At 40.7% G+C, this 26,540-nt stretch overlaps 3 protein-coding genes across 4 annotated transcripts; 1 reads left to right on the top strand and 2 right to left on the bottom strand.

Annotated features, from left to right (window-relative positions):
- The first annotated feature begins 513 nt into the window (after nt 1-513).
- Nucleotides 514-4,082, top strand: lyve1a (lymphatic vessel endothelial hyaluronic receptor 1a). Its single transcript, XM_037692757.1, has 6 exons — nt 514-595; nt 664-847; nt 928-1,067; nt 2,753-2,968; nt 3,103-3,175; nt 3,944-4,082. The coding sequence occupies exons 1-6, from the start codon at nt 514-516 to the stop codon at nt 4,080-4,082; spliced, it is 834 nt and encodes a 277-aa protein (XP_037548685.1).
- A 2,452-nt stretch (nt 4,083-6,534) lies between these two features.
- ampd3a (adenosine monophosphate deaminase 3a) lies at nt 6,535-19,110 on the bottom strand. Of its 2 annotated transcripts, none has more exons than XM_037695641.1 (15): nt 19,056-19,110; nt 14,798-15,020; nt 14,501-14,681; nt 14,200-14,365; nt 13,902-14,121; nt 13,650-13,779; nt 10,698-10,892; nt 10,352-10,483; nt 10,108-10,271; nt 9,893-10,019; nt 9,004-9,167; nt 8,755-8,875; nt 7,032-7,205; nt 6,804-6,914; nt 6,535-6,714 (listed from the first exon to the last, which is right to left on the bottom strand). In XM_037695641.1, the coding sequence occupies exons 1-15, from the start codon at nt 19,108-19,110 to the stop codon at nt 6,544-6,546; spliced, it is 2,334 nt and encodes a 777-aa protein (XP_037551569.1). In that variant the 3' UTR covers nt 6,535-6,543. The 2 variants fall into 2 exon arrangements, with proteins under 2 accessions (XP_037551569.1, XP_037551577.1); XM_037695649.1 differs by lacking the exon at nt 19,056-19,110 and having other exon boundaries at nt 14,501-14,576; nt 14,652-14,681; nt 14,798-15,018.
- A 5,200-nt stretch (nt 19,111-24,310) lies between these two features.
- On the bottom strand, nt 24,311-26,262 carry adma (adrenomedullin a). Its single transcript, XM_037695630.1, has 4 exons — nt 26,155-26,262; nt 25,493-25,595; nt 25,255-25,380; nt 24,311-25,130 (listed from the first exon to the last, which is right to left on the bottom strand). Exons 2-4 carry the CDS (start codon nt 25,585-25,587, stop codon nt 24,827-24,829), a joined length of 525 nt encoding a protein of 174 aa, XP_037551558.1. The 5' UTR covers nt 25,588-25,595; nt 26,155-26,262; the 3' UTR covers nt 24,311-24,826.
- Between the last annotated feature and the right edge of the window lie 278 nt (nt 26,263-26,540).

Below are 26,540 nucleotides of genomic sequence, written 5' to 3'. Positions count from 1 at the left end.
AAATCCCATGTTTTGGATCGGTGGGAGGACACCAGAGTACCCGGAGAAAACCCATGCATGCACAAGAGAACATGCAAACTGCACCAAGAAAGGCCCGTGGACCGGGATTTGAACCGGGATCTGCTTGCTGAGAGGCAGCAGCTCTTCCAGTTGCACCACCGTGCAGCCCTTACTCTCTGCTATTTCACTTAGAAATATTTCCTTCTTTGGTCTCCTGATTTGGGCTTTTGATTGTGTTGTGTCTGCGTCAATTTGCCTTCCTCTGAGTTTCTTCAAAGCTTTGAGTTTGACGTTTTAGTTCAATCTCTTTCTCTTCTGGCCCTTTCTCCCTGAACATAGGATGGCTCCTGAGCTGACCTATGCACAGAATTTCCTTCCTTCTTTTCCTTTACTCTCCGGCAATGACAGAGTCCTCACACCCCAGACAACAGAATCTATTTAACCCAGTCATTGGGTTCAAAGACTCGTAACTCCTGCAGCGGTTGCTCCACAGCGCACTCCTCACCAGTCATCATGAGGATTATCTTTCTGTGCATCACACTGGTGCTCTCCTTTACACCCGTCTCCTCTGATAAGAACATGAGCCAAATCAAAGGTAAGTAATCTCGTCATTAAATTTAGCTGTTTTATCGTTTTCTTTTAATCTGTTCATGCTGTATCCAGTTTTCCCAGAAGGAAAGCAAAGTATTGCTGGAGTGATCCAGGTGAGCCACTTGAATGAGCGTAACCTGGTGGAATACGGCTTCGATGCCTTTGAAGCCCGGAGCCTCTGCAGAGCCCTCGGGTTGGAAATTGCCTCAAAATCACAAGTAGAGACAGCTCTCAGCAGAGGTCTGGAAACATGCAGGTAAGAACCACAGAGATGCTTCACAGCCTGTGGATTTCAGTGAAAATGCTCATCAGAATGTCTTGTTTTGTTTCATTTAGATTTGGATGGACTGATGAACATTTAGCTGTTATTCCTCGCATTAATGCACTTGCTAATTGTGGGAAAAGTCAGATCGGGCTGGTGCCATGGCGAGCCTCTGTAACACAGAAATTTGATGCCTTTTGCTTCAATAAATCAGGTATGACATCTCTCATTCACACTTTGGTACCTTAAGATACACAAATAAAAAGAAACAAAAATGTCAAACTGAGGGTTAATAAAAATGTGAAGGTGTTAAATCACAATAATTGGGATTGGTAGAAAAATCAGACTTCTTGTATTAAAATGTAAATACAATTTGATTTAGGGTAGGTTTGATTTTAGTTTTTGGTAGACTGTGCATAACTTTGAAATAAAAATGATCTTATTTGTACAATGTGGAAAGATTGTAATGTTTATTTATTTTAATGTTGAGGATTATAACTGACAACTAATGAAACCCCAAACTCAGTATCTCAGAAAATCAGAATATTACTTAAGACCAATAAAAAATGTTTTTTGAAATGTCGGCCAACTGAAAAGTATGAACATGAAGAGTATGAGCATGTTCAGCATCAGTACTTAGTTGTTGCTCCTTTTACCTGGATTACTGCGTCGTGACATGGAGTGGATCAGTCTGTGGCGCTGCTCAGGTGTTCTGATCGTGGCCTTCAGCTCTTCTCAACTGTTGGCTCTGGTGTATCTCATCTTCCTCTTCACAATACTCCATAGATTTTATATGGGGTTAAGGTCAGGAGAGTTTGCTGGACAATTAAGAACAAGGATACCATGGTCCTTAAACCAGGTACTGGTAGCTTTGGCACTGTGTGCAGGTGCCAAGTCCTGTTGGAAAATGAAATCTGCATCTCCATAAAGTCAATCAGTAGCAGGAAGCATGACGTTCTCTAAAACATCTTGGTAGATGCTGTGTTGACCTTGGACCTCAGAAAACACAGTGGACCAACACCAGCAGATGACATGGCACCCCAAACTATCACTGACTGTGGAAACTTGACACTGGACCTCAAGCAACTTGGATTCTGTGCCTCTCCTCTTCCTCCAGACTCTGGGACCTTGATTTACAAAGGAAATGCAAAATGTACTTTCATCAGCGAACAGAGACCACTCAGCAGCAGTTCCAGGCGAGACGCTTCTGACTCCGACTCTTGTTCAAGAGTGGCTTGACACAAGGAATGCGACAGCTGAAACCCTTGTCTTGCATACATCTGTGCATGGTGGTTCTTGCAGCACTGACTCCAGCTGCAGTCCACTCTTTGTGAATCTCCCCACATTTTGGAATGGGGTTTTGTTTCACCATCCTCTCCATCCTTTTTTTTGTCTACCACATCGTTTCCTTCCCTTCACCTCTCTATTCATGTGCTTGGACACAGAGCTCTGTGAACAGCCAGCCTCTTTATTCATCCAGGTAGTCTCATTGAGCCATGAGAACTCATTTTCAAGAGAGACCTGTTTAGGGAGCAGATGGTGGGGGTTAAGGGCCTTGCTCAGGGGCCCAGAGTGCGGCGAATGAGTGTGGGTACCATTAGTTAATTAGCTGATTAGAGTGTGGCACCAGGTGTCTTTAATATTGAACCTTTTCACAATATTCTAATTTTCTGAGATACTGAATTTGGAGTTTTCATTAGTTGTCAGTTATAATCATCAACATTAAAAGAAATAAACATTTGAAATACAAAGTATATCAGTCTGTGTGTAACCGGATGACTATAATATACAAGTTTCACTTTTTGAATGGAATTACTGAAATAAATCAACTTTGTCATGATGTTCTAATTTTATGGCCAGCACCTGTAAATCACCTGTGGTGTTCATGTGCGTCTACAGGTGCAGCAACACAACTGAAGGACGCAACAACTGATAGCCCTCTGAGCACCAGTTCTTATCCAGAAACCAGTTTGCCTCCTTCTAAGGACCCGGACGGGTTTCTGACAACATGGGCAGCATCTTTCTCCTCCTCCTTGATCCCTTTATCACCTTCAACCTTGAGCTATGATGCAGAACCAGCTCGCTTTGTCAGCAGCACACACAGCTCCACAGGAGGTAGGAGGCTCAGCTGCGATGGGACTTTTTATTTATTCAGCTCTGTCGGATCTGAAACCAGTGCCAAGGTCTTGTGTTTGAACATGGCTGCTGTTCTGCACGACTAACGCAAGATAACTTCTGTTTTGTTTCAGCAAAAGTTGTGCTCATCACCTGCACCTGTGGCCTTCTCCTGATTACAGTAGCTGTCCTCGCATACATAAAACTGTGAGTGGTCGTCAAAATGAAGCCGGACGACAGGAAGAAGTCTTAAAGCAATAGTCCAGATTTTTGAAGTGATGTAGAAAGGGTCATGTAGAAACCATTACAATTAACCTGCTGTAGGAAGCTCCTTGAAGGCCATCAGATCTGGAGAAATAGATTTTAGTTCTGGTGAACAAACAGCAGGACTAGAATATCAAACATTTCAGATTATTATTAGCACATAATTTCGTTTTTTGTTTGTTGTTGTTTGTTGCACTTTGGGCAGGAATAACGGAATTATTGTGAATTTGACTGTAAAGGACTAGAATAACACATAAACCACTTTGACTATTATTTAATTCAATTTATAGAAATTGTTTTATTTAAATAAATTTATTATATAATTTAGTATAATTTACTTCCTTTATATTGAGTAGTTTATCTTCTACTGGACTTTCTGTCTTCCTTCGGGGATCAATTAAAGTACGTGTATATTCATGTATTTTTTTTTACATTTATCAGTCTATGAAACTTTTAAGAATTATTTCATTCCACTTATGTTTTGTCAGACTAGCTGCTCAGCAATCTAGTCAGAATTTAACACAATTTCCCATAACTGAGATCATTCAAAGAGTTATGTACAACAGGTAAAATAACTGGTCATGACATTTTACTCTCAGATGTCTGAGCTATCCTTTTAAAATAGACGTGTGCAGTGTAATCTTATCAGAATTAGTCGGGAACATTATTTATGTGAATTAACATCTTTTTTTGTTTGTATTTTATGAAAAGGACAAGAAAAGTCTTTCTGGGCTCTGATAAAAAGCAGCAGCAGGAAGGAAACATCCAGACGGAGGAGTGGATAAGTGTGAAGAACATCACAGAAACAACGAGAAAAGTCCAGGAAGATCAGACGATACATGTGGACTAAAGCACACAAACTTTTCCTCATTAAATAAAATAATACTTGTGTTTTGGTTTATGGAAATATTGTGTGGAATGACTATAAAGTATAATTACTGTCATGTAGTTTTACACTGGATCAATCAATCCAACATCTTAAAGACTTCATTTCATCTTCATTGCTATGGGGTTCTGTTTGTAAAGTTACACAGTCAAAAATCAACAACAATATTTTGGTTTATTTAGCTTTTCATAAGAAAAATTATAGTTCTTTTTTTTTCAAAGTCATATTTTTACCATGCCATTCATACATTTATAAATGTCATAGTTCCAAATTAAATATTTAATTTAAAAGCTAAATACTTAGTTTACTAACTAAATACTTAACTTGCAAGTTAAACATTTAATTAGCTAACTAAATATTTAGTTGTAAATTAAATATTTAATTTCCAAGCTATTTGTTTTCAAAATTAAACATTTAATTTCCAAACTACATATTTATTATCCAAGCTAAATAGTTAATTTCCAAACTAAATGTTTAATTTATAAGCTAAATATTTAATTCCTAAACTAAATATTTAATTAGCTAACTAAATATTTAGTTCAGACATAAATATTTATTTTAACTAAACATTTAATTTCCAAAATAACTATTTAATTTGCTAACTAAATATTTAACTTGCAAGTTAAATATTTAATTTGTAAATGAATGTTTAGCTTGTACATAAACCTTTAGTTTGTTAACTAGATATTTAGTTTGTAAACTAAATATTTAACTTGTAAATTAAATATTTAGTTTGGAACTATAAATGTATGAATATCATGGTGAAAATATGACTTTGGTTTTTAAAGGTTAAATAAACCAAAATATTGCTGTTAATTTGTGACTGTAACTTTACAAACGGCACCCCATACTTGTGCTTTAACACTTTGATTGTTTTGCATTGATTTTTCCTAAATTAACAAAAGTTCTGTAAAAGAGGTTGTTAAAAATTAATAATAGTGTTCCAGGTAATATGTATTTATGTAATTTTATCTGTATTTAACTTTTTCTAAACTATAAATGATTTTGTGTTTGTCTACAGTAAATAAAAAGCTTTAAACATTTCAGAATATAAAAATAAACCACAATTGTTTAATTTGAGATTTATTTATTAACAATGACATTAATTTTATTTCTGAGACTTACCTACAGGTTTAGTCTAAGTCAGGGGTCTGAAACCTTTGTAATTATTTTTATTGTATAATTTATAATTCCTGCTCATTTCCTGAATAAATAAAACTTACAGGAACCACAAAATCTTCTTAAATATGAAATAACAACAAAATAAGTTTTAATAAATACTACAAATAAAAAATATTCAAAGCTCTATTATGAGCTGTTGGAAGTTACTGATACTTTTACAAGTTAGAACAAATAAAAATATCAAACTTTGTGTGTGTGGGGGGGGGGGGGGGGGTCTTTGTATTTGAGGGGTTTGTGGTGCAGAGGTTAAAGAATGTGGGCCTGTGATCAGAAGATCACTGGTTCGACTCCCTGGACCGACAACATCAGAATGTGGGTGGGAAAGGTGAAGCACCCACACCTGCCTCCACCCTCATCTGCCCCACTCTGGGCCCTTGAGCAAGGCCCTTAACCTCCACCATCTGCTCCCAAACAGGTCTCTTGTGAAAATGAGTCCTGGTGACTCAATGAGACTACCTGGTAAATAAAGGTTAAATAAAAATAAATAAGTATTTGTTACGTAGTAAACATTTTTCCAACTTATACATTGTGAGGACCATCTGCTCCTAATGGGGACCAAAGCCCGGGCCCCATAAAGATCAGTGACGTTGGTGGTTATAGGGTTAGGCTATAAAAATAAATGAAAAATAAATGGAAGTCAATGCAAAACCCTGTAAAGACAGAAAGACAAACTTGGATGGGTGGGGGGTTAAACCCACTTCGATAAAAATCTAAACCTTACCTATGCAGGCCTGTTATATTTTTAATATTTATGGGAAAATGATATGCTTATCCCAGTTTGAAGTAAAAGTCTGTTACATTAAATAAGCTTGTTGGATGTTTAATTGACAGATCTCTCATGTAAACAGAGATATTTTATTTCAAATCTGATTTTACCTTAAAATCTTGGTCTCACCATGACTTACCATATATTTTAATTGCTTTTACTGCTGAGGGAATAAATTACCTTTTTTTTCACGTTAGCTTTGATGAGAGATCCAGAGAACTGCAGCAGATGGACCAAAGAGCCAACCGTGGCCCCAGAGCAGACCCCTGGTCTAAACCTTTAAAAACCCAGGTGTCATCAATCAAAAGCATGACTTCTGTTTTAGAAGCACTCGTTTGTCTTCAGTTTGGAACAGTTCCGTTTTGCTCTTTCAATGAAAATATGTACTTATTTAACCATCGTAGCTAATGACATTTTCTTAAAAAAAGAAAAAGGTGACTGATGATGCGTGCATGCTTTGATGTTGGATTAGTTGTCCTAATGAGAAAGAATAGTCTCAGACTGCACAGCGTCCACGATGAAGCTGAGTTCGTTGCACAGCGTCTCTTGTCTGTAGGCCATGCGGATCTGGGCAACATTGGTCCGACGGATGTCATTGCCTTCGTAACCTTCTTTCAGATAATTTGCTCCCAAAAAACATTTCTTTTCCTTAAAGAAAAAAAAAATTGTTAAATAAATGTAAAAGCAAACTCACTGACGTCTGGTTGCATTGATAAGCAAAAGGATGTCACTGGTACCTGGTGACTCAGTCCACTTTGCAGCACGCTGTTCCGGGCTATTTCACAAACATCACAGGTGCTGAGCTTCCACAGCTGAGCTGCTATAGCATACTCCTCCATCAGTGGTTCCTAAAGTTAGGACCCAAACAGTGCATAAGAACAATATACGCAGAAGAACTATCCATTTTATCTTTACTGCAGTACAACAAACAGCAGACGAGCTGAGAAACCGTTTCTGAGTCTTACCTTGGTATAGTGGAACTGCATGGGATCATCTGTGGACAAGGACACACATAGACCTTTGTGGAGGAACTCTTTGAGGGGATTTTTAGAGTATTCCAGGAAAAGGCTGTTGTTGCTCAGAGGAGACATTGCAATTGGCACCTGGGCCAGGTAGTACAGGTACTGCAGCACAGGACTCTGAGGAGAACAAAAAAAAGTTACATCAGGTCTGCACAGAAAAACTCAGCTGTGTTAAAGATTTTATCCTGACTTTAGAAATATCATGTCATGTTAATTTTATCTGTCGGGACAGCTGGAGTATTTCTGCAGCTCCCATCTCCATCTTCAACCATGTCGAGTCACGGAGGACACAGGTCCAGGAGAGAAACTCAGACCTCCACCCTGGCAACACTTTCCACCTTGTTCTAGGGGACCTTGAGGTGTTCCCAGACCAGAAAAGCTATACAATCCCTCCCACAACTTCTGGGACTTCCCCCGGGCCTCCTACCAGTAGGATGTGCCCGAAAAACCTCAACAAGGAATCATCCAGGAGATGCATCCAAATCAGATGACTGAACCACCTCAACTGACTCCTTTCAATGCAGAGGAGCGGCAGCTCTACTCCGAGCTCCCGCTGGATGACCAAGTTTTTCACCCTAAGGTTGAGCTGGGCTATATTTTGTCCTCTTGTATCTGGGATCTCATTCTTTCGGTCATGATCCAAACCTCATGACTACATGTGAGCGTTGGAACGCAGACAGAGCAATAAATCGAGAGTTTTGACTCAGTTGATTAGGAAGCGGCCATCAGGTCGTTAGGCTGATGGTCCTCCTTGATCATGTGAACAGCTAGTTCTGGATGTCATCATCAAACTGGCTGATCCACCATGAGAAGCAGCTATTTATAAAGCTGAGCTGAATACAGCACCTCAGATGGAAGAAGTCTTTCACATGAAACGTTTTTTTTGTTTGTTTTTTGAACCCGTCCAGAGGACCAGACTTAACTTTTTTAGATTTTTCTGCATGGATTATTGAGCATCAGGATATTTTGACTCAGCTCTTTGTTCACCACGACAGACTGAAGCAACACCCTAATTACTGAGGACAAGGCTCCAGTTCATCAATCCATCTCCTGCTCCATCCTATCATCGCTCATGAACAAGACACCCAGATACTTGAACTCTTCCACCTGAGGCAAAGTCCGACCCAAAGGGGACATTTCATCCTGCAGCTCCCAAATAATTTTAATCTAACAGTGTATTTTGTTCCTCATAGGTTTTTATAATCCAGCTGAATCTGCAGAGGGAATGACTGGAAGTGAGAGCTTTGCCATAGCACAGTGCAGATAAATATCAGGAAACTGAGGGGTTTTTTTGTTTTTGTTTTTTCTGGCATTGCTTTTGGAACAAATGTCCACTGAAAAGGAAATCCAAACTTCCATTATCCTTCCTGGTACGTCCATTTTGTTACGTTTTCATTTGTTGTGTGAAGAAACAGCACTGCCAGCTTTGAAATGAACATTCAGGAAGATATCCAGTGTAAATCTAAATACAGTATAAATAAATAAAAAAAATGTTTTCAAACCAACAAACACGTCAGTGGAGAATAACCTCATGCTAAAGATCTCCACTGGAACCAAGCAGCACATCGAGGAGACGTTCTTCCTTGGTGCTCTGAAGGAATTCAGCTAAGATACTTTTTATTTAAATTGTTTATCGGCGTCAGAAATGTGAGCGCGTTGTAAGCACCTTCTTCAAGTTGAGTCCATGTGAGATGTTGTCGGCGGTGAGAAAAGCGGAGACCAGATGAGTTATTGATCCAGCTTCTCCGCAGTGAGGGCGAAACTGGAAGGTGCTCAATCTCAGCTCCCTGCAGATTTGGAGCATGCGGGATTAAAGGTTTATATTCAGATCAAACTGCAGATTATCCTCCATCAGTTCTCTTTCTTTAATTTATAATTGTAAAGCTTGAGAGTGGAAGAATGCATCAGATCTTACTTTCTGAGGTTGTTGAGCACCATGATGTTTGCGTACATATAGAAGAGGTAGTAGCTGTAGGGGGGGTTGTCATCTGTGGCCCACTGTTCGGGCTTCGGACTCCGAAAGGAGAACATGTGGGTGCTGTGTTTGGACTCATCATCTACGCTGTCGAAGCCTGACACCTGCAAAATATACATGCAATTTAATGTTGACATTGACCTCCTCCTCCTTCTTCTTCAGGGGTCTCCACAGCGAGTCCTCCTCCTCCATCTCACTCTGTCCTCTGCATCCTCTGTCCTCACTCCAACTACCTCCATGTCCTCTCTACCTGCATCCATATGTCTCCTCTTTGTCTTTTTTCCTGGCAGCTGCATTTCCAACATCCTTCTACCAATATACCCACTGTCCCTCCTCTGGACATGTCTAAACCACTGTCCCTCCTCTGGACATGTCCAAACCACTGTCCCTCCTCTGGACATGTCCAAACCACTCCCAGTTGTCCATCCTGTGCTGTACCTCTGATGATCTCATTCCTGATCTTCTCCATCCTTGTCTCTCCTAAGGAGAACCTCAACATCTTCATTTCTGCCACGTCCAGTTCCGTCTGTCTCCAGACTACACAGCACAGCTGGTCTCACCACTGTCTTGTAATCCAATCTGCCTTTAGATACATATAAACACTAAATTACTACAAACAATTAGTCTCTCCACACTATTAAACCTCACCAATGACTTTTGTTCTGAAGGTCTGAACTTTTAAACACATCTTCAATTAACCACTTTGCTCTTATAATCAGTATAAATATCCATCTGTGGGTAAACGCATTTCATAATAAAGACATATTTATACTACATATGCAGTATGTACTTTGTATATACAATATATATACACAAATATATTCCTTACATATTTGAGGAAGATATGGAGTTCTTTGTGCTTCTGTGGGTTCACAGACGCCTCGAACAGAGGGAGGAAGATGTTCTCCAGGATCTTGGCAAAATTAGGTACCAGTTTCTTGGACTTGAAGATATCACTGAAAAAGACATATATGATTTTAATATTTGACCTAAATAGTCGACATCAGAGGCTTGTAGCGATTTGTTTAAGGATATGAGACTCACTATATTCTGGGCACTTGGATCATCCATTTCATGTTTGGCGAGTGCAGTTTGTGCTGAATGAACCACTTTGCAAGATTTTCCCACTCGTCAGGAGAGCATCCGTAGATGGACAGTCTCGGCTCTGCATGCTGATACTTACTCTCCTCCAAATCATGAGCCACCTCCTGTTTGATGAGAGGAAATGTGTGTTAAGCTCTTCCTGCAGTCATCCTGATTTAAAACGTACAGCTGCAGGGGCTGGTACCTTTATGATCCGAGCAAAATATTCTCCGTTAATGTTGTTGTCTGTTTTCAGGAAGAGTTCTCGGAGCTCGCTGGCACCCACTGGGTTATACTTTGAGTTGAACTTGTCAAAGCGGTGAAAGGTTTGCCTCCCCTGGGAATTTCAGTTATTACCAAAAAGAGAAGTCCGAGTGATCAGTGTCTGTCACTGTCTGCGCTTGAGCTCAGAAACACGGGAAAAAGCAACAAAAAAAAGACAAGAAATGTCTTATTTATACTCCTTAACAGAAGTAAAGCACCGTTATTAACTATTTTTTAATCAAAATTTCTACCATTTAACATAAAAAAGGAATCCAATGTTTCCTTACAGCATGAACATCCAGTGAGTCCACAGTGAGGTCATATATGTCCATGTTGAGGCTCTGGAAAACCTGCTGGAGACTCATCTTCTGTCCGTTCTTCTCGAAGACGACTCGCTCTGCGTCAGTCTTGTACGTTTTCTGAATGAAAGTGAGCAGGTGTTTCTGAGACATGCATGCAGCTGCATGAATGTGCGTGTCCACCTGGAAGAAAAGACCACAAGCTCAGTCTGCTGGGCGTTTTGACACATTGCAACAAATCTACGAGGAAAATAGAATCAAACGCGCTGAGTGAAATGTTAAAGTCCTTTCCACTGTAGATGTACTTGCTGGGCAGAATATGCAACTAAACAACAAGGTTAGCTTATTAGCAATATGCTTATTAGCACAATATTTTCAAGAAAAGGCTTGTGAGATGCAGCCATGAATAGAAAATCACACACTCTTCTAACACTAACCCTAATTTATTGGATTTTTCTACTTGGATTATTGAGCATGGATCAGGATGTTTTGAACCGCTTTGGTCAAGGCTGCCTCAGACGAGTCGGTGGGGGAGAAGGCGGACCCCAGAAACCATCTGAGCACCATCAAACTGGCTGACCCACTATGTGAAGGTGCTATTTATAAAACTGAGTTTGTTGCAGCGCCTGATGAAGTCTTTTGACGAAATATTTCAGAATCAGAATAAGCGTAAACTTTATTATCATTGCACTGAGATACAACGAGAACATGTACATGCAGTCGTCCGGAAGATGGACGGAGTGCACGAAGCTGCTGCTGTAAGCGCGGCCTCTCTTATCCTTATCAGAATAATAATCTTAGCTAGGAAAAGGGGGAGAGCCATGAGGGTAGATAGTGGTATTACAAAAAAAGATCTTTCGCATCTTGTCTATCAGGACACATTTTGAGACATTAAAACAAAATCTCTACCAGCAGCACAATTAAAACATGATTACATGCATTTGATGTCAAGGTGTTGAGATTTGTCCATGAGCGTTTTTTCAGAGCAGCCAGTTTCTGAAGATGTTTCAGCCAGCAGTTCTGATAAGATTGCACAGAAAGTTCTCGGGGGGATAGCTGAAGCTTTTGTCCTTGGTTACCCATGACCCAGGAGAAATTTGATAGTCGGCCCGTCTCCGAGGCCGTCGGGGAATCGGATGCAGATAAGCTTTGATTCTTGTTTTTCTTCAGGCAGACAGATTTTTTTTTCCTTCTTCAGCCTCGAGTCCATCTGGATGTTCTGGTTCCAAAATGGCCTAACTGTGGGAATCCATTCCATTGATCCATGTTATGAGTCTCCCTCAAGGTCGAACCCACCGCGCTGACGAGTCCCAGAAGCCGCAGGTGGCCTGCGATTCTCATAAATTGCCTCCACCTTACGGTTTAGCTTGTAAACCAGTTGATTTAGAGTTCCCACAGCACGGACCAGACCTTCACACTGACTCTGAAGCTTTGTCTTGGCCAAAACTGCTGCCGATGTCTTCTTCAATAGTCGATAAAACAGAGCCCCGCCGATGCCAAAAAGCAGAGTCCCTGCTATCATAATTCCAAATATGTAAATGTTTTCAACATCCTCCTGAGACAGGACTGAGAGGCACATCAGCTGCCACACTCCCCACGGGTCCATGACGTGCCCCACAGCGTGCATCTCAGCTGGACACGCAGGTTCTCCAGGACCCTGTTGTTTTGTTGAAAAAATCTTATCAATAGAGTTGAGCACCCAGGATACCAGATCCATAATCTTAATTTACATTCGGGAGATGTTTACCAGGCGCTTCAGACCCACAGAGAGCAGAGCAGGAGGAAGGAAAAACGGGAGAGGAAAGACAAAGGCAGCCACCTCGATCAAGAGCCAGAGAGGAAAAAATAAAACAAAAAGAAACCGTCCAGAGGACGTCACTTAACTTTGTTGGATATCATCCTAAACATTTCTGCAGACTAAAAAGCAAAACCTCATCCCCGAGGTAATGGCACAGCCAAGGACAAGACAAAGTGGTTCCACCGCACAAAAGCTTCTCAGTAAATGACGCAACAAAGAGGCTTGGGTCACTGAACCCCTTCATGTGGCCTAAAGGTGGACCCGATGCCAGAGGGCGGCTGGCCAGGCTGGACCCGCCCATTCAGGTATCCCCACCCCCACAGATATCATATAATCAAAATATATATTTGTTTATATATGATATCTATGCCCACCCCCACCCTAAGACTGATCACAACACTAATAAGTTGAACCTCTGCAATGTATTGATTCAAGACAACCAGCAGAGGGTGCTGTAGGTAATTAAACTGGATTTTTAGAGGCGGTGTAGAAGAAGTTTTCCAACTGCTAATAATATCACAAGAAGAAGGTGAAGAAGACACTTTGATAAGGTAACATGCCAGAAAGAAGGATTCTTTACTCAAGAGTCTGAACAGATGAACCTGTTCAATGCATTTTTACTAAAAGAGGCAGAAAATCTGATTAATGAGTTCAGTGATTTTTTTTAAAGATGGATTTTCCACTGCGTTTTGTTTTTTTGTTTTTTTTCCATCAGGTTTGTTCAACAAAACAGTGGAAATGTTAAAAATGTTCAGTATATTTTTTAAACATGTTCACCTTTCTTCAGGAGAAGTGTGCAGTTGCCTTAACGTTTCTGGTGTTAATGTGTTTCAAACACAATGTTTAATACTAGTTTCTAATATTTATGCAGCATCTTCTGGTGATGTCACTGTTTAAGTTGTTTGTTTTGTATTAATAAACAACATATGGTTATTTCAGTTGCAAGGTCATGTTAACATTTATTTATGTATTTATATCAAATAAAATGACTATTTTCTGGGCCCCCAAAATATTCCTCAGCCCCCACAGCTAAGTTCTTCTGGAGCTGCGTCTGCCTAAATGTACTCGAGGGTTTCTGTGCCAGAACCTCGCACACACGTGTGGTTTTAAACTTGAGGCTGCTCGGTTCATGGAGCCTGTACCTTCCTGACGTTGTAAAAGTCTCTGTGAGGAACACTTTTCAGTTCCTTCAGCTCGGCCATCTCATTGAGCATTTCGTGGAGGTAGAACTTTGAGCTCAAGAAGTTCAGTCTTCTGTGGCAGTAGGTTTTTCTGGAAAAAAAACATAGAACTCTGTTTATATGCTTCACACCATTACTCTAAAATACAAGTGTGTGCTAAAACTGGTTTATCAACCTGCAGGACTGTGAAGTCGCTTTGTTTAGTCAACTCACGTGGGTCCGTCAGCAATCATAGCCAGCACCTGGTTTAGATCGATGGCAAATGTCTCCAAGTCTGGGTAAGGAAGATGGAGCGGACAGTCTTTTCTGAGAGCCTCTGAACTTTCGTATACATGCACAATCCCATCCTTCATCTTCAGCTCGTAGTTGAGATGTTTTGGGATGTTCTCCTCACTGTAAGGATCCTCGCCTTCTGCAGGACATGGGCACATGTCTTGTGGACACAAGATTGTTCTATTATTGTCCAAATAACATGAAAGATCGTAGCAAAGGTTGATCATATGTTTATTACCTGGTAGAACCTCATCTTCTTCATTCCAACTCGTGTTCTCAGCACTGCGCAGAAACTGACTTGTAGTTCTACAGAATCTGTGATAGGCCAGTTTGGAGTACTTTTCTCGAAGCAGCAGTGCATTAAACAGACTTTTGGCAGCTTGCTCGTAGTCTTCCACGGGGATCTGAGCGGACATTGCCCATAAATTTAAGTCTCGATAATGTCATTCGACTTTTTTTTATTTTTTTTAATTAAGTCATTCATGGGAACAGATGGTGGATTTCAAAATGAAAAGCAGCACCAGGCTGCTGGTACTCACCCCTGCACAATAATCACCACTAATAGTGACCCTCTGGAAGTCAGGACAGTTTTCTGACCCTGAAGAGAAGGTGGAACTGGTGGACATTAATGGTGTAAAGGTCCCTGAAACTGAGCCGTCTGTAGCCACTGGGATTTGCGTGGACAGCGACTGGGAGCGAATCAACATGAAACTTTTTCTCCTGAAAAAGTAGCAACACTGATACATCATTAGGTGCATAATTGGTATAAGCTGCTGTAACTTTGAAGTGGAAATCATTTTTTAGTGTTTTTTTAACATCTGTGGTATAAAGTGTACCTTTTGGAAGTCTCCTCTGACTGTTGCTCTGCCAGGTCCTTAAGAAGTTCATGGTTTTTGGCTTGCTGCAGACCGATGGGGCAGTCCTCAGGCACTGTGAACATTGACAAGGCATCCTTGTTGTCTTCTTCTTTTAGCACTGAGGCGTGCACTCGCTCTGCTAGTATCTGCTTCGCCTCCTCCACCTCACTCAGAGTTACCTTGCAGAACTGTCGAGGCATGTCTGCAAGACAGCAGAAGCTGAAGTAGGAAACAGAGTACCTGTTCTCTTAAGAGCTGATCTCATACTGACCAGTTTGTGGTGTCGTGTACACACAGGGAGTTACCTGAGTAAAGGTTTAAATGGATGGCAACCAGATGCAAACACCTACAGAGTGGCACCACCAACAGGTGAATTGCTTTTAACAGCTCAAATTACAAACAATAGTATTTTGTCCTGCAGGACATTTATGCATCTGTTTTATTTACCACCATTTTCTTTCTGTGCTGTGATGGAACTGGTGCCCATCTCCAGTAGACTTACAGCATGGACAGGTCATGAGTGCACAAGTCCACAAGGTGACAAATAAGACAACCACTGAACGTCTCACTCACATCTAGGTACAATTTAAAGTTACTAATAAGTTAATGTGCATGTGGGTCAGAGGGATGAAAACAGAAGAAAACCCACGAGCGCACATGGAGAACATGCAAACTCCATTCAAAAAGGCCGGGTGACCAAACTGCAACCTTTATACCGTGAAGCGTCTACTTCAACAGCTGCACCACCAAGTCACCCAGTATGATACAAATCTTACTTAATATTCAAAATAAAGTCCACAAAATAACCAACACAGCTTTTTTTTTTTTTTAGGAAATTCATATTTAGGTAAAGCTAGTTTATTTAACCAGGAGCTGAGGCAGTGGGGGTGGCCGAGGTGGCACATGTCAACCCCTGGAATCTGATTGACCACCCCAGATGATCAACAAGTCACGTCATGTGGCTTTGAAAGATGCGTGATTAGAGTAAATACAGAGAATACGTGTCAAGCAGCTCTCGTGTCTCAGAGGATCAATCAGTGTGAAATAGAAAACTAATTTTCTGAACCACTGAACATAAATCAACAAGTTTGCATTATTTTGCAATGATTTGGGTTGAGAACAAGTTAATGGATTTATGGCGACATCTGGTGGCCAATCTTTAACATAGCATCGGCCTGGAACAATATTAATGGCAAAAAAGTCCATGCTCAATAATCCAGGTATACAATCCAACATTTTTCAGTCAGGTCATCTGGACAGTTTCTTTTTTTGTGTGCTGAAACGTTTCACCTTCTATCCAGAAGGCTTCATCAGTCAAGGAAACACACAGCAAAACCGAATCTTCCCCCAACAGCTTACTCCAAAGTGGAACAAACCAGTTATGTTGGTGCTAAGATGGTTTTGAACCAGTTTGACACGACTGTCGATGAGGAAGAGGGCCGGCAACGGAGGAGGGGGCATGCCAAAGACACCATCTTAGCACCAACATAACTGGTTTGTTCCACTTTGGAGTAAGCTGTATGGGGGAAGAATCAGTTTTGTGTTGTTTCCTTGACTGATGAAGCCTTCTGGATGGAAGGTGAAACGTTTCAGCACAAAAAAAAGAAACTGTCCAGATGACCTGACTGAAAAATGTTGGAATAAGGGCAAGGTTTTAGTAGACTATAACTGCCAGTTATGTTCAACAAGACAACAATATGTGCATTTTGTGATTTTATTTACTTTTTAAGACCTATAATACACGTTATAATATTAATGTGGCATCTTAAAATACTGGAAATACTGGAACAGTTCCAGTATGAACTGCAGTGAGCAGGCATCAGGATACTGGAACAGTTCCCTTTATTTGTATGAGAAAGCCTTGGCCACCCATGTGCCCCACCTTGCATTCAGTCTAAGTTTGTTACAGTATTTAAACTGTTTGACATGAGACAGTGAGAAGCTTTGTGTTATCTTTATCAGTCTTTGTTTCTTTGTACCTCGGAGTCTGAAATCTGTGGCTCTATATGGCAACATTTGATCAATTCACTGCCTCTTCCGTAGTTTGAACCCAGAATAAGATGTAAATTAATAATATTTATGTTCATAACCTTAGTTTTTGCTCTCGTCTTTTTAAGTTTTCTTCAGCTCTGCGAATGAAATCTCTGCGACATATTGGCATTAATATTAAAGTGAGCCACACAAACTGATCCGTTTGAACGGGTCATTTATTGCCCATTGCACCAACTTTCAACCGAATGGTGTCATTTTCATTCTCTCATACAGTTATACTCTTCTTTTATTTAACATCTTCATCTTTCCAAAGTGGTTCCTTCGACTTTGAAATACGTGTCAACAATAAAACTATCAGCTGCAACTTGAGGGGGAGCACCAGCCCATCAGGGGAACAGACTGGAAGGATCATTGTTACTGGATGCTGAAAGCATTTTGATTTGAGCCCTGGTTTAATGGATCCCTCTGGCACAGTATTTTGGATTTGATCCAGTGAATTAAATCATTTAGGGTTTTAGGATGAGATGATCTGAACTACGTCTGACACTACAAACTATGAGGGCAGTATCTTCCCTGATTGTTTCAATTCTTGTAAAAAACAAAACGATATTTAATGTCATTCTGTTTACACTGAATTTGTTTTCGTCTTTTACCTGGGTTAAAGACATGACAGCAGCTATGCTGATGCTTCTAAATAAATTAGAGGAAGCAGGCTTTGAAGGCCTTTGTGGTCCTAAGTGCAGTTCTGAGTTTTGGAGTGATGAAGCAAGAACAGAGGAAGACTACATGGCATACTGTAATCTAATCCAGGCTCCTTCCAGAAAGCTTATCAAGCTTATAAACTCTCATCTATCCCTGTTCTATTTCTCCTTTGTCCTTAAGTGTACACATTTTAGGTACAATTTTTATAACTTTTTTCCCCTTTTCTTGTCTTCTTCACTACGTACCAGAATATTGTTGTTTTTCTAAGTTGACAGAGGGTTTAAGATAACTAAGCAAAATTAAATTAACTGAACTAATTTTAGCTGTTGCACTTACCCAGAGAGTTGCTTCCAGCCATAACTGAGCCGGTTTTCTGCTGCCAGACTCGGTGGAGCACATGGATTCACCTCAAGAGACTCTGCACGCTATTTGCTTCATGGCAAAGTTCTGTTTCTTTCAGTCCCCAGTTCTCTGTTTTAGGAAGCCCAAATCATTATGTTGACAAAGTGGCTTATCCTGAGAATATTTCTAAAGTGGCTGACAAAAATGTGGCCTCAGTTTGAGTAGACGGAGCCCAGAGTCCTATTTAGTTCCGAGTTTCAGAAGCAAACTAACACAATAGAGACAACTCGGTGTCCACAGGGAGAAGAAGGTGAAAGATCCCACACCATTTCCGTTGCAAAGAGGCAACACAAAGATAGCTGACCCCTCCTCACTGCTTATCTTCACGTGATGTTTGAGATACTCTTTAACTCTTCAGGCGAGTGACCAATCAGAGGTTTCTACTGTTTGATTCTGCTGCTGTTTAACCAGTGATACCCCACCACCACCACCACCCACCAGGATCAGGGTGTGATGGTGTAAAATATGTGGACAAGGTTTTTTTGGTTGCACCATTTCCCCCGGTTCTTCAAAAATTAAACCTTTTGTTAAATGTCGGTAAATTTCAGCTTCTGCTCAGATGTTCAGGAAGGTCCTGCGTTTCAACCGTGTGCATTTAAATCCGATTTTTGCAATAAAAAAATCAGAATACATGTCAAAATAACATCGGACTCAAATCTAAATGCATTCTTTCACACAGTAACAGTGGAAAGGTGCTTTGGAGCCTTTCTGTTCGTGCTTAAGGAGCCGTATCACAGCGTGGCTCTTTGTAGATGTGGCTTAGTCTGTGCGGACAGTGTGCACGTGTTTGTGAATCTGCTGAAATGTACTGTAATGTGGAAAATATGGAGTTGGCCATTCATCATTTCCACAGTTACTTTGGAGGAAAAGGATCATCATTCATTCATTTGTACTTGGAGTAAAGGCCTTTGGAAAGTGAAGAATGCTGTTAATGGACCACTCAGCCACACCTCAGACCCACTTCACTGAATTCTGCTTACTTTATCTCATCTCTTAACTTGGCTCAGACACCTCACGGCTCTTACTGACTGAACACCCCAGATCTACACTAAAGCCCCATGACAATGATCGCAAAAGGCACGAGCAAACTATTTACCACTCTGCAGAGACAGCGATGCGAGAGGGAAAGGAAGAAGCTCACTTGTTCCCAAACAAGCGCTCGACTGTTTTGAAAAAGGCGTGTCTCCTCGTTTCATCTTTCCCCGATGACCAGGCCCTGGAGAGGAAGACAGAAGGAAACCATAGAAAGAGCTCTCGCTCATGGCAACGAAGCTCCTCGCAGCTGTTCTCAGCTCTAATGCACGTTTTTACATTTTCAGAAAACGCGTGACTCGATCAGAGGTCGCTTCAGGTGTGGATGAGCAAAAAGCAAGCACAGACGATAAATGTGGTCCTTGATGTGCAGCTTTAAACACAAGAAGCATTCAAGATGTAACAAAGAACTTTTTTGTGTTGCTCACCACTGATTTAGACTTTTAAATCCATCCACTCACCTCCTGTGTGGTCTCTGAAGTGTGGTACAAACTGCTCAAAGTCTCTCACAGAAACACTCCAGTCGTGCTGCTCCAGCTGAGGCAAGAGTGCAGGATATCTTATCCACTTCGCTGCTGCATAACGACTCCATCCTTAACTCTTTCATGACCTCAGCTCAGCAACACAACTTTATTCAAACCTTATATATCCTGATCATTTCAGAGGCTTTTTTTTTACTTGGCCTTGATTGATGGTCAGTTTTAAGATGAACAATGTATTATCTTACTTATTTCTTGGAAATTTACTCAAAAAATTGATCTGAACATCATTTTAAGATTTTCTAAACTTCTCAAACTACTCTAAAAATGCATTTAATAAGTGAATTTATGTGGTTGCTGGTGGGGATCTTCCGGTTCTCCCCTGTGGTCCGTTCTGGGGGGTGGGTGAGTGGTTCGTCCTGTGTGGGTGGCTCTGGGGGCTCCGCGGTCGGGGTCCCTCCTGGGGTCTTGGACTCTGGTCCCCCCTTTTTTCATCTGCCTCTGGTCTTGGGGGTCGGGTCTCTGCTGCTTCACAGTTACTAATAAATGTTCTATTAGAGAAGCCTTATACACTTATGCATGCTCACAACCACACACAAATAGAAGCAGGGATGCTTATGTAGGCTTTATATGTAGATATATAGATATGTATGTGAGTGTATATTCATGTGTATGTATGTATGTATGTATATAGGCGTAGGTATGGGTATATATATTTATGGAAACTTACTGCAAAGCCATGAATATTTTAAGTTCTTTATACATATGTATTTTGTTGCTGTGTTTTGTCATGTTCTTTGCAGGTGAACAGACAGTGGCCGGGTGTTTTGACGTGTGCTCTATTTGTATATATTTCTTATATTTTGGAGTCTTACTTTGTCTTTTCTTTCTTTCTATCCTATTGGGAAAAAAAAAAAAAAAAAAAACTACACTAGATAGTCACTATAATAAATATTTCATAATAATGGTGTGGAGAGGATGGCTGTAAGGGGAGAAGGGAGGCCATCAAAAAAAAAAAAAAAAAATAATAATAATAATAATAAGTGAATTTACCTTTACAGAAAACCACAAATTCACCATGTTTTGTCCACATGTATTAGGCATGTCACGATAACAAATGTTGCTGGGCGATTAACGGTCTCAGAAATTATTGCGATAAACGATAATATTGTTTGAAATTTGACGATAATTAGTAATTATCGTCAAATTTAAGAAGAAATGTTGGTTAATTTGTTTTGAGTGTAGTATCTTTTTTGGACCACTGGATGGCAGTATAAGACTGTTTGAACAGAAGGATGGATAGTGAGGGAGCGAGCAGCGTGTCTTTTTTAAGAAAAATGGGAGTGAGGCCCCTTGACGTGACATGGGCTGTCTCTCCTTCCTTTATTCAGTTCACAAAATGGCGGACGCTCGGTGTGGTTTGAGCTCTTTAGCATTTTTCACACAAAGCTTTTAATAAAAAAATCAGTAAACAAGTTCTCAGATCCTTTTTGCAGAGAAAAACAACTTTTTAGACGAAGGCACGGGTTTCAACCGTGAATTTTGGAGCTTCGACAAAACAGTTTTTTTCTTGAGGTCGGCCTGTTAGCTTAGCTCGTAGCTTAGCTTCTCATCTTAGCTGCTTTTAACCATCCAAAAATTAGATTTTGGATGGTTAAAATGGATTTTAAAGAGAAAGGGAGGGGTCAGTACATAAGTAAGTAAGTAAAACGTTATTTCTATAGCACCTTTCACAGACATATGTATCACAAAGTGCTTCACAAAGGCGATTAATTGATTAATTGATTTATTGTTTATCGTGACAGGCCTACACGTGATCCCATGAACACGTTGAAAATGATCCCAAACTTAATTTCATGGGTTTCATCTTAACGTGAAGTGTTTTTAGAGTTCATTCAGTTTTTGCTCCAAATCCTCGTGGTTACCAAGTGCAAAACGTGTTTCACACGTCACTTGTAAAGTGAACGTGTTTTTTTATGTGCGAGGACAAAATTGCCACACATGCAGTTCTTGTGTTTGTTTGTTTTTTCCAAAAGTCGTTTTATAAGTTTGCTAAGTGTGGTAATATTTCACCAGCAGGACACAGATAGCTACAACAGTATCTCACACATTTGCTCATACCGTTGTGTGAAGAAACCCTGAGCGCTCAAATCAGACTCAGGTGAAAGTAGATAAATATGAGCTACTTTAATCAAACAAACCTAAGCTGCTGCAAATTTAGAAATTCTGAAATACACAATGAGGTGTTTTGCAATGCAAGAGGAAAGACTAATTATGACGTATGAAGCCTGAGCTGAGAGAGCTGCTGCTCGTCCGTAGACTGAAGGAGCTGCAGGCGTGATCGTTAGGACGTGCTAGGAGGAGGAGCAGAAAGCAGCTGAATCAAAGCAGGCAAACAGAATACAGAACATGAAATAAGAATGAAGGCATTAAAGCGCCGTATTGTGGTGCAGTAATTGTGTTGTACAACTTCTTACATCACTTCAGCAGACCCAGATCTAACAGCGTGGCTTTGAGCAGCAGGTGGCCCACAGATTTAGCCTCACAGTGGTTGAGATTAGGAGGCTAATCCTCTCAGATGAGCTTTTAAAGATGACTTTACTCATCTTAGTCCGGGACTATCACAATTGGTTGACAACAGTTTTGTCGCTCCTTTCTTGTGTCGTGATTTATCTGTTCGATGAGCAGAGCAACAAACCACGTAAGTATGTTCATGTCCACATTCCACATTCGTTTAGTCCATTGACATATTTTACTTTGGCAATTAGGTTTTTGTAGTTATTATATATTAATTATGTCAACTTCCAACTAGAAAAGGTTTGTTGTGCGAGTCGTGCAATGCAAAGACCAAAAGACCTGAATCGTACCAAACACTTAGTCGTGTAATGTAGCACAGTATTGTTTTGACTCGTTGACCCAGACTGGTCGGTTCATTGATGCTATCAGAACATCAGTGACGTCACAGGCTGATTGGCTTACAGAAGGAGTGACATCGTCACATAATTAGAAAGCTCAGAGAGTTCCTCCATTCATCTTGTTCTCAGAGTGAGTTTAATTTAGTGAATAACACAGTCTCCATTTTTTCTAGCCTTTATCCTGAGGCTAAATTACCACTAAAGATAAAGAAATACATATAATTTATTCTGACACTAGATGGTAGAATTGCTTTTCTTTTTTTTACCTCACTGCAACGATACACAGTTTTATGACATGATACTATAAGGTGAATAAATGTTCTCCTGGCTAATCTTAACACAGTAAACAAAAAAAGACTGAACGCTCCAAGATACAAATATTTGACTAAAGTGTTGCTGAAAGTTAAGGTATGAAGACGACAGTGATGCATGCCGGTGTCTGATGTTTCCGTGTCGCTCTCTTACATTTCTATAAAATTCAAACATCTGTTGACTCTGCAGCACGACAGCAAATCAGTTTTGTTCAATAATGAACTGAACAAGCACTGAAACTGAAGTCTCGCAGCTTTTGAAAAATAATGATGGAGAAGTGACGAAACTATGTGAACACCTGAAAAATCAGACATTTGACTCAAATATTTCCCAGACTTCAGCTGAAAGATTTAACTTAAATTTAACCAAAGAACGACCAGGCCTTTTGTTCCGTTGTGTCCCTTCAGTTTCTCTAGATGGCGATAGAGATTTAATAATTGGAGCTTTGACCCTCAATTTGTTTCAGTGTAACCTTCTCACATCATCCAGTGCTGGTGTTTCTTTTACCTGATGATGTGCAGCTAATGTGCAGTGCTATGAGAATTATTAAAACCTAAAGTTAAAGGGAATTTAACTCCGTAATCATCAAATCGTTGACTCTTTGAAGGGTTCCCCGTGTGACTGCGAACAAGAGTAAAGTCTGTGCTGACAAGAACAGACGATTATGAGGAAGTGTTAAAAAAAATCTTGCTGTTTAAATATAACTCTGCACATTCCTCATTTATTCTATTAAATGTGTATCTGTTGTGTGATGGGGTGTCTCATTGTGACGGATGTGATGTGCATTTTCCAAAAAAAAAAAAGAAAAAAGACAGAAGAGGTCTGCAGTATGTGAGCTTTCCCATCTGTGATGTTCTCACTGGAATGTTAAACCAGAACCCCCCATGTAGGCCTTCATGTGTCCCAACCACGTACCATTGAATACAGATGGAGCCAAAATATTCAGCCTCCCCTGATGGCTTTAGGGCTGCTCGTGGTGGGGGGCAACAAATATGAGCCGAACCTATCAGGAATGTGCCATTCTCTGCACCCTGTCTGCCTTTTTCTTAAGGTAAAGGTTGGAGGGGCATGACAGTGGGGGCCGATGTTGCAAGACGAGGCTGTAATGAGAACCTGGCCAGGATCTGAAAGAGTTACCCAATGACAATAAAATGTCACCTTTTAATACAGAACAAAGCAGGTGAGAGCAAGGGCAACGTTTTGTATTCAAAAGGTTTTATTTAATGACAATGTTACTGCTTTGACACAAATAAAATAACACTTTTACAAATATAAAATAACATACTTATTAAAAAAACATTTCCAATGACCACAGTTTGCAAAGGAATAATGACAAGTAGCTACAATGCCCATATATATATATATATATAATTCTTCCTGTACAAAAATAGCTTTATCTGCATAAGTACTTTAATGTAACATCTATATAATATTAAATAAGGGAATTCATATATACACATAGCTGTAATATATATATAAAATATTAGATTGCACTTGCTTTTTTTGTTTTTTTACAGACATTAACATTTTCAAGTATATTTCAATCCATTATGGACTGGCACATATAGCTCACAGGATCTAAGGCATTTCCCTTATACAGTGTCCAAAACTTGACAGAGAGCATCAGAGCCCGTTTGGCATAGTGATGATGTGTTTTCCTGATGATTCGATTTAAGTCCAAAAGACAAAAGTGCAGGCAGTTTCTGACAGTTTGATGGTGGATATACGTGGCGGTATAATCCTTCAAAGATAGCACTTATGATAGTCTTGGCCTTGAGGAATAGGTGTGTAAAGTGTATTAGTGGAGAGTTCCCTCGTGAAGCTAGAGGACGAGTTCATTTCGACAGCGTATTAGTACTCCTCCGTTCTCTCTGCCGAGCAGAGAACAGCACCTGTAGTCCATTCCACACTGTGCCCTCCAGTGTCTTTAAGCCAGCTGCGGTTCTTTGCGGCCTCTCGGGCGCCGAGCTGCAGGGATCAGCCTGCAGAGCCTCCGCTGCAGCCACTTCAGCTCTGACTCAGTCCTCTTGCCTGGAACAAATGTGCTGGAGTATGCTTGGCAAGAGTTTGAGGTCTGAGGCATTTTGAGAATTCAGGAAAGGAGCAGAGAGGACACAAGCTGGGGGAGAACGCCTCCCTCGTCTTTGTTCCCAACTCCTCTTCTAGACTCCTTCTCATGTCCTTCTGAGGAGAGCCTCCAGCTTGTGTACTTGTGAGTTGTTTGTGCTCCACTCAGGTCTCAGCTCGCCCTTCTCCAGCCTCAGTGTGACGCGTCGCTCTGGAAGCGATCTGCGCCTCCGGCCGTATCCATGAGGGCTGATCTTGACAACAGGGGCGCTGACGATCCTCCCCTTGGAGTTGAGCTCATGCAGGCGGTGTGCCAGGTCATGAACTGTGCAGGTACCCAGCGAGCAGCCCTGCCGTCTGGGCTGGCTGCTGGAGTTCTTGGACCTCTTGGTTCGGATGTTGTTGTCAGTGCTGGAGGACGAAGGGAAAGGTCATGAATTGATGAACTGATCATGTCAGAGCGTACAAATCTTCATTTGTTGACTCTTTTGATGAGTCATTATCCTACCGGCTTGTCAAGCTGTGCTTCTCTTACCTGGAATGTGGCAGCAGTGTATCCCTGATATCCTCTGGTCTGATGAAGGGCTCGGACTCTGCTGTCTTCTCTACTGCTACACTTTCAAGATCCCGTCTCATTCTGCTCCCCAGCCACATGCTTAGTCTGCAAGAGGAGAGGAAAAAAAACCTGTTAGTCTAAGACGGATGATTCAACAGCCTTTGTATCCAAATTAAACATTTTCTTTAATATCTAAATGCGTTTTGAGTTGACTCACCTTTTTTTCAACTCAGGATTCCCCTTCGGTTCCACACAGTGCGCTACTGAAGCCAGCAGACAGCAGTAGAGGAAGGAGTGGATGATGGTTTTCATCTTGGCTCCTGTAGAGAAAACAATTCATTAGTTAATTAGTTACTCTAATAATCAATGATTAGCCTCACAAATTTCCATAGTGTTCCTCTTTGCATGTAAAGCTACCTCATGCACTATTCCCACGAGTACCACAACTGTGTTCTCTTACACAAGAGTCCAAAAGCCAAGTTATTTGCACACATCATTCATTTAAATAAAGAAAAAAGTTAAGCTGAGGTCAGAAATGTCTCGGTTAAGTAAATCTACAACCATGCTTTGGGCCCCCGGCCAGTAATGTGAAGGACACCGTCTGCCAACAGGAGTCTAAAATAGACTCAGTAGAAGTCTAGTAAAACTTATTACAATTTCCACAGCAGCAGAGAAATAAGAAGTGATGCACTGCTCAAGTTGAATGCAGTAAATCTTAAAAGGCAATTCCCTCACACACATTAAGAGCTGAACTGCTTATATAACCACACAGATAACCTGTTCTTGTATCTACACTTGTGCCTTGACCTCATAAAAGCAAGGATAAAGCCATCAGCCTGGAGCGCAGCAAATCACTTCTTTAAAGCAAAGTGCACGTACCTGATACTCAGTTCAGTCCTTTGACAAAATCTCTTCTTCCAAGTCAGCGAGGAATACTCCACAGGTTGCTTGAATTCACCTCTGGTTCTGTAAGGCAGCTGTGTCACTCTGCTATTAGCTCCTGCAGCAGACAGGGAGCCTTTAAATAGAGAACTGAGGTGGGAGGGGCTCATTGAGTGACACTCACGCTCATCCTTTCCCCCCACCCCATTCAAAAGTTACCGCTGTGCTCTTGTGCATGTGGTGCAACATCCACACACAATGATGGAAAATAAACTTAAAGTCAAACATTTTGCACTGAATAAATGTCATGCTGCCTTTTTATGACTGTTTTTTGTCCAGCCACTTTATAATAAGTTTTAGCATTGTTTAAAATTCTTCTTCAG

This window comes from Nematolebias whitei, chromosome 2 (assembly GCF_014905685.2).
Source record: "Nematolebias whitei isolate Nwh7 chromosome 2, NemWhi1, whole genome shotgun sequence".
Lineage (NCBI taxonomy): Eukaryota > Metazoa > Chordata > Actinopteri > Cyprinodontiformes > Rivulidae > Nematolebias > Nematolebias whitei.
Note: the sequence above shows the minus strand (reverse complement) of the source record. Positions and strands in the feature narration are given on the sequence as shown.

Excerpts from the sequence above, each read along its gene's own strand:
- lyve1a (XM_037692757.1), top strand. The coding sequence starts at position 514 with ATGAGGATTATCTTTCTGTGCATCACACTGGTGCTCTCCTTTACACCC. Across the intron at positions 596-663 it reads GAACATGAGCCAAATCAAAG|TTTTCCCAGAAGGAAAGCAA; the intron begins GTAAGTAATCTC and ends TGCTGTATCCAG. Across the intron at positions 2,969-3,102 it reads CACACACAGCTCCACAGGAG|CAAAAGTTGTGCTCATCACC; the intron begins GTAGGAGGCTCA and ends GTTTTGTTTCAG.
- ampd3a (XM_037695641.1), bottom strand. The coding sequence starts at position 19,110 with ATGAAACGAGGAGACACGCCTTTTTCAAAACAGTCGAGCGCTTGTTTG. Across the intron at positions 13,780-13,901 it reads ATGATTGCTGACGGACCCAC|AAAAACCTACTGCCACAGAA; the intron begins GTGAGTTGACTA and ends TTTTTTTTCCAG. Across the intron at positions 7,206-8,754 it reads ATGGACTCAACTTGAAGAAG|AGTCCTGTGCTGCAGTACCT; the intron begins GTGCTTACAACG and ends TGTTCTCCTCAG.
- adma (XM_037695630.1), bottom strand. The coding sequence starts at position 25,587 with ATGAAAACCATCATCCACTCCTTCCTCTACTGCTGTCTGCTGGCTTCA. Across the intron at positions 25,381-25,492 it reads AATCCTGAGTTGAAAAAAAG|ACTAAGCATGTGGCTGGGGA; the intron begins GTGAGTCAACTC and ends CTCCTCTTGCAG. Across the intron at positions 25,131-25,254 it reads ACACTGCTGCCACATTCCAG|CACTGACAACAACATCCGAA; the intron begins GTAAGAGAAGCA and ends TTCGTCCTCCAG.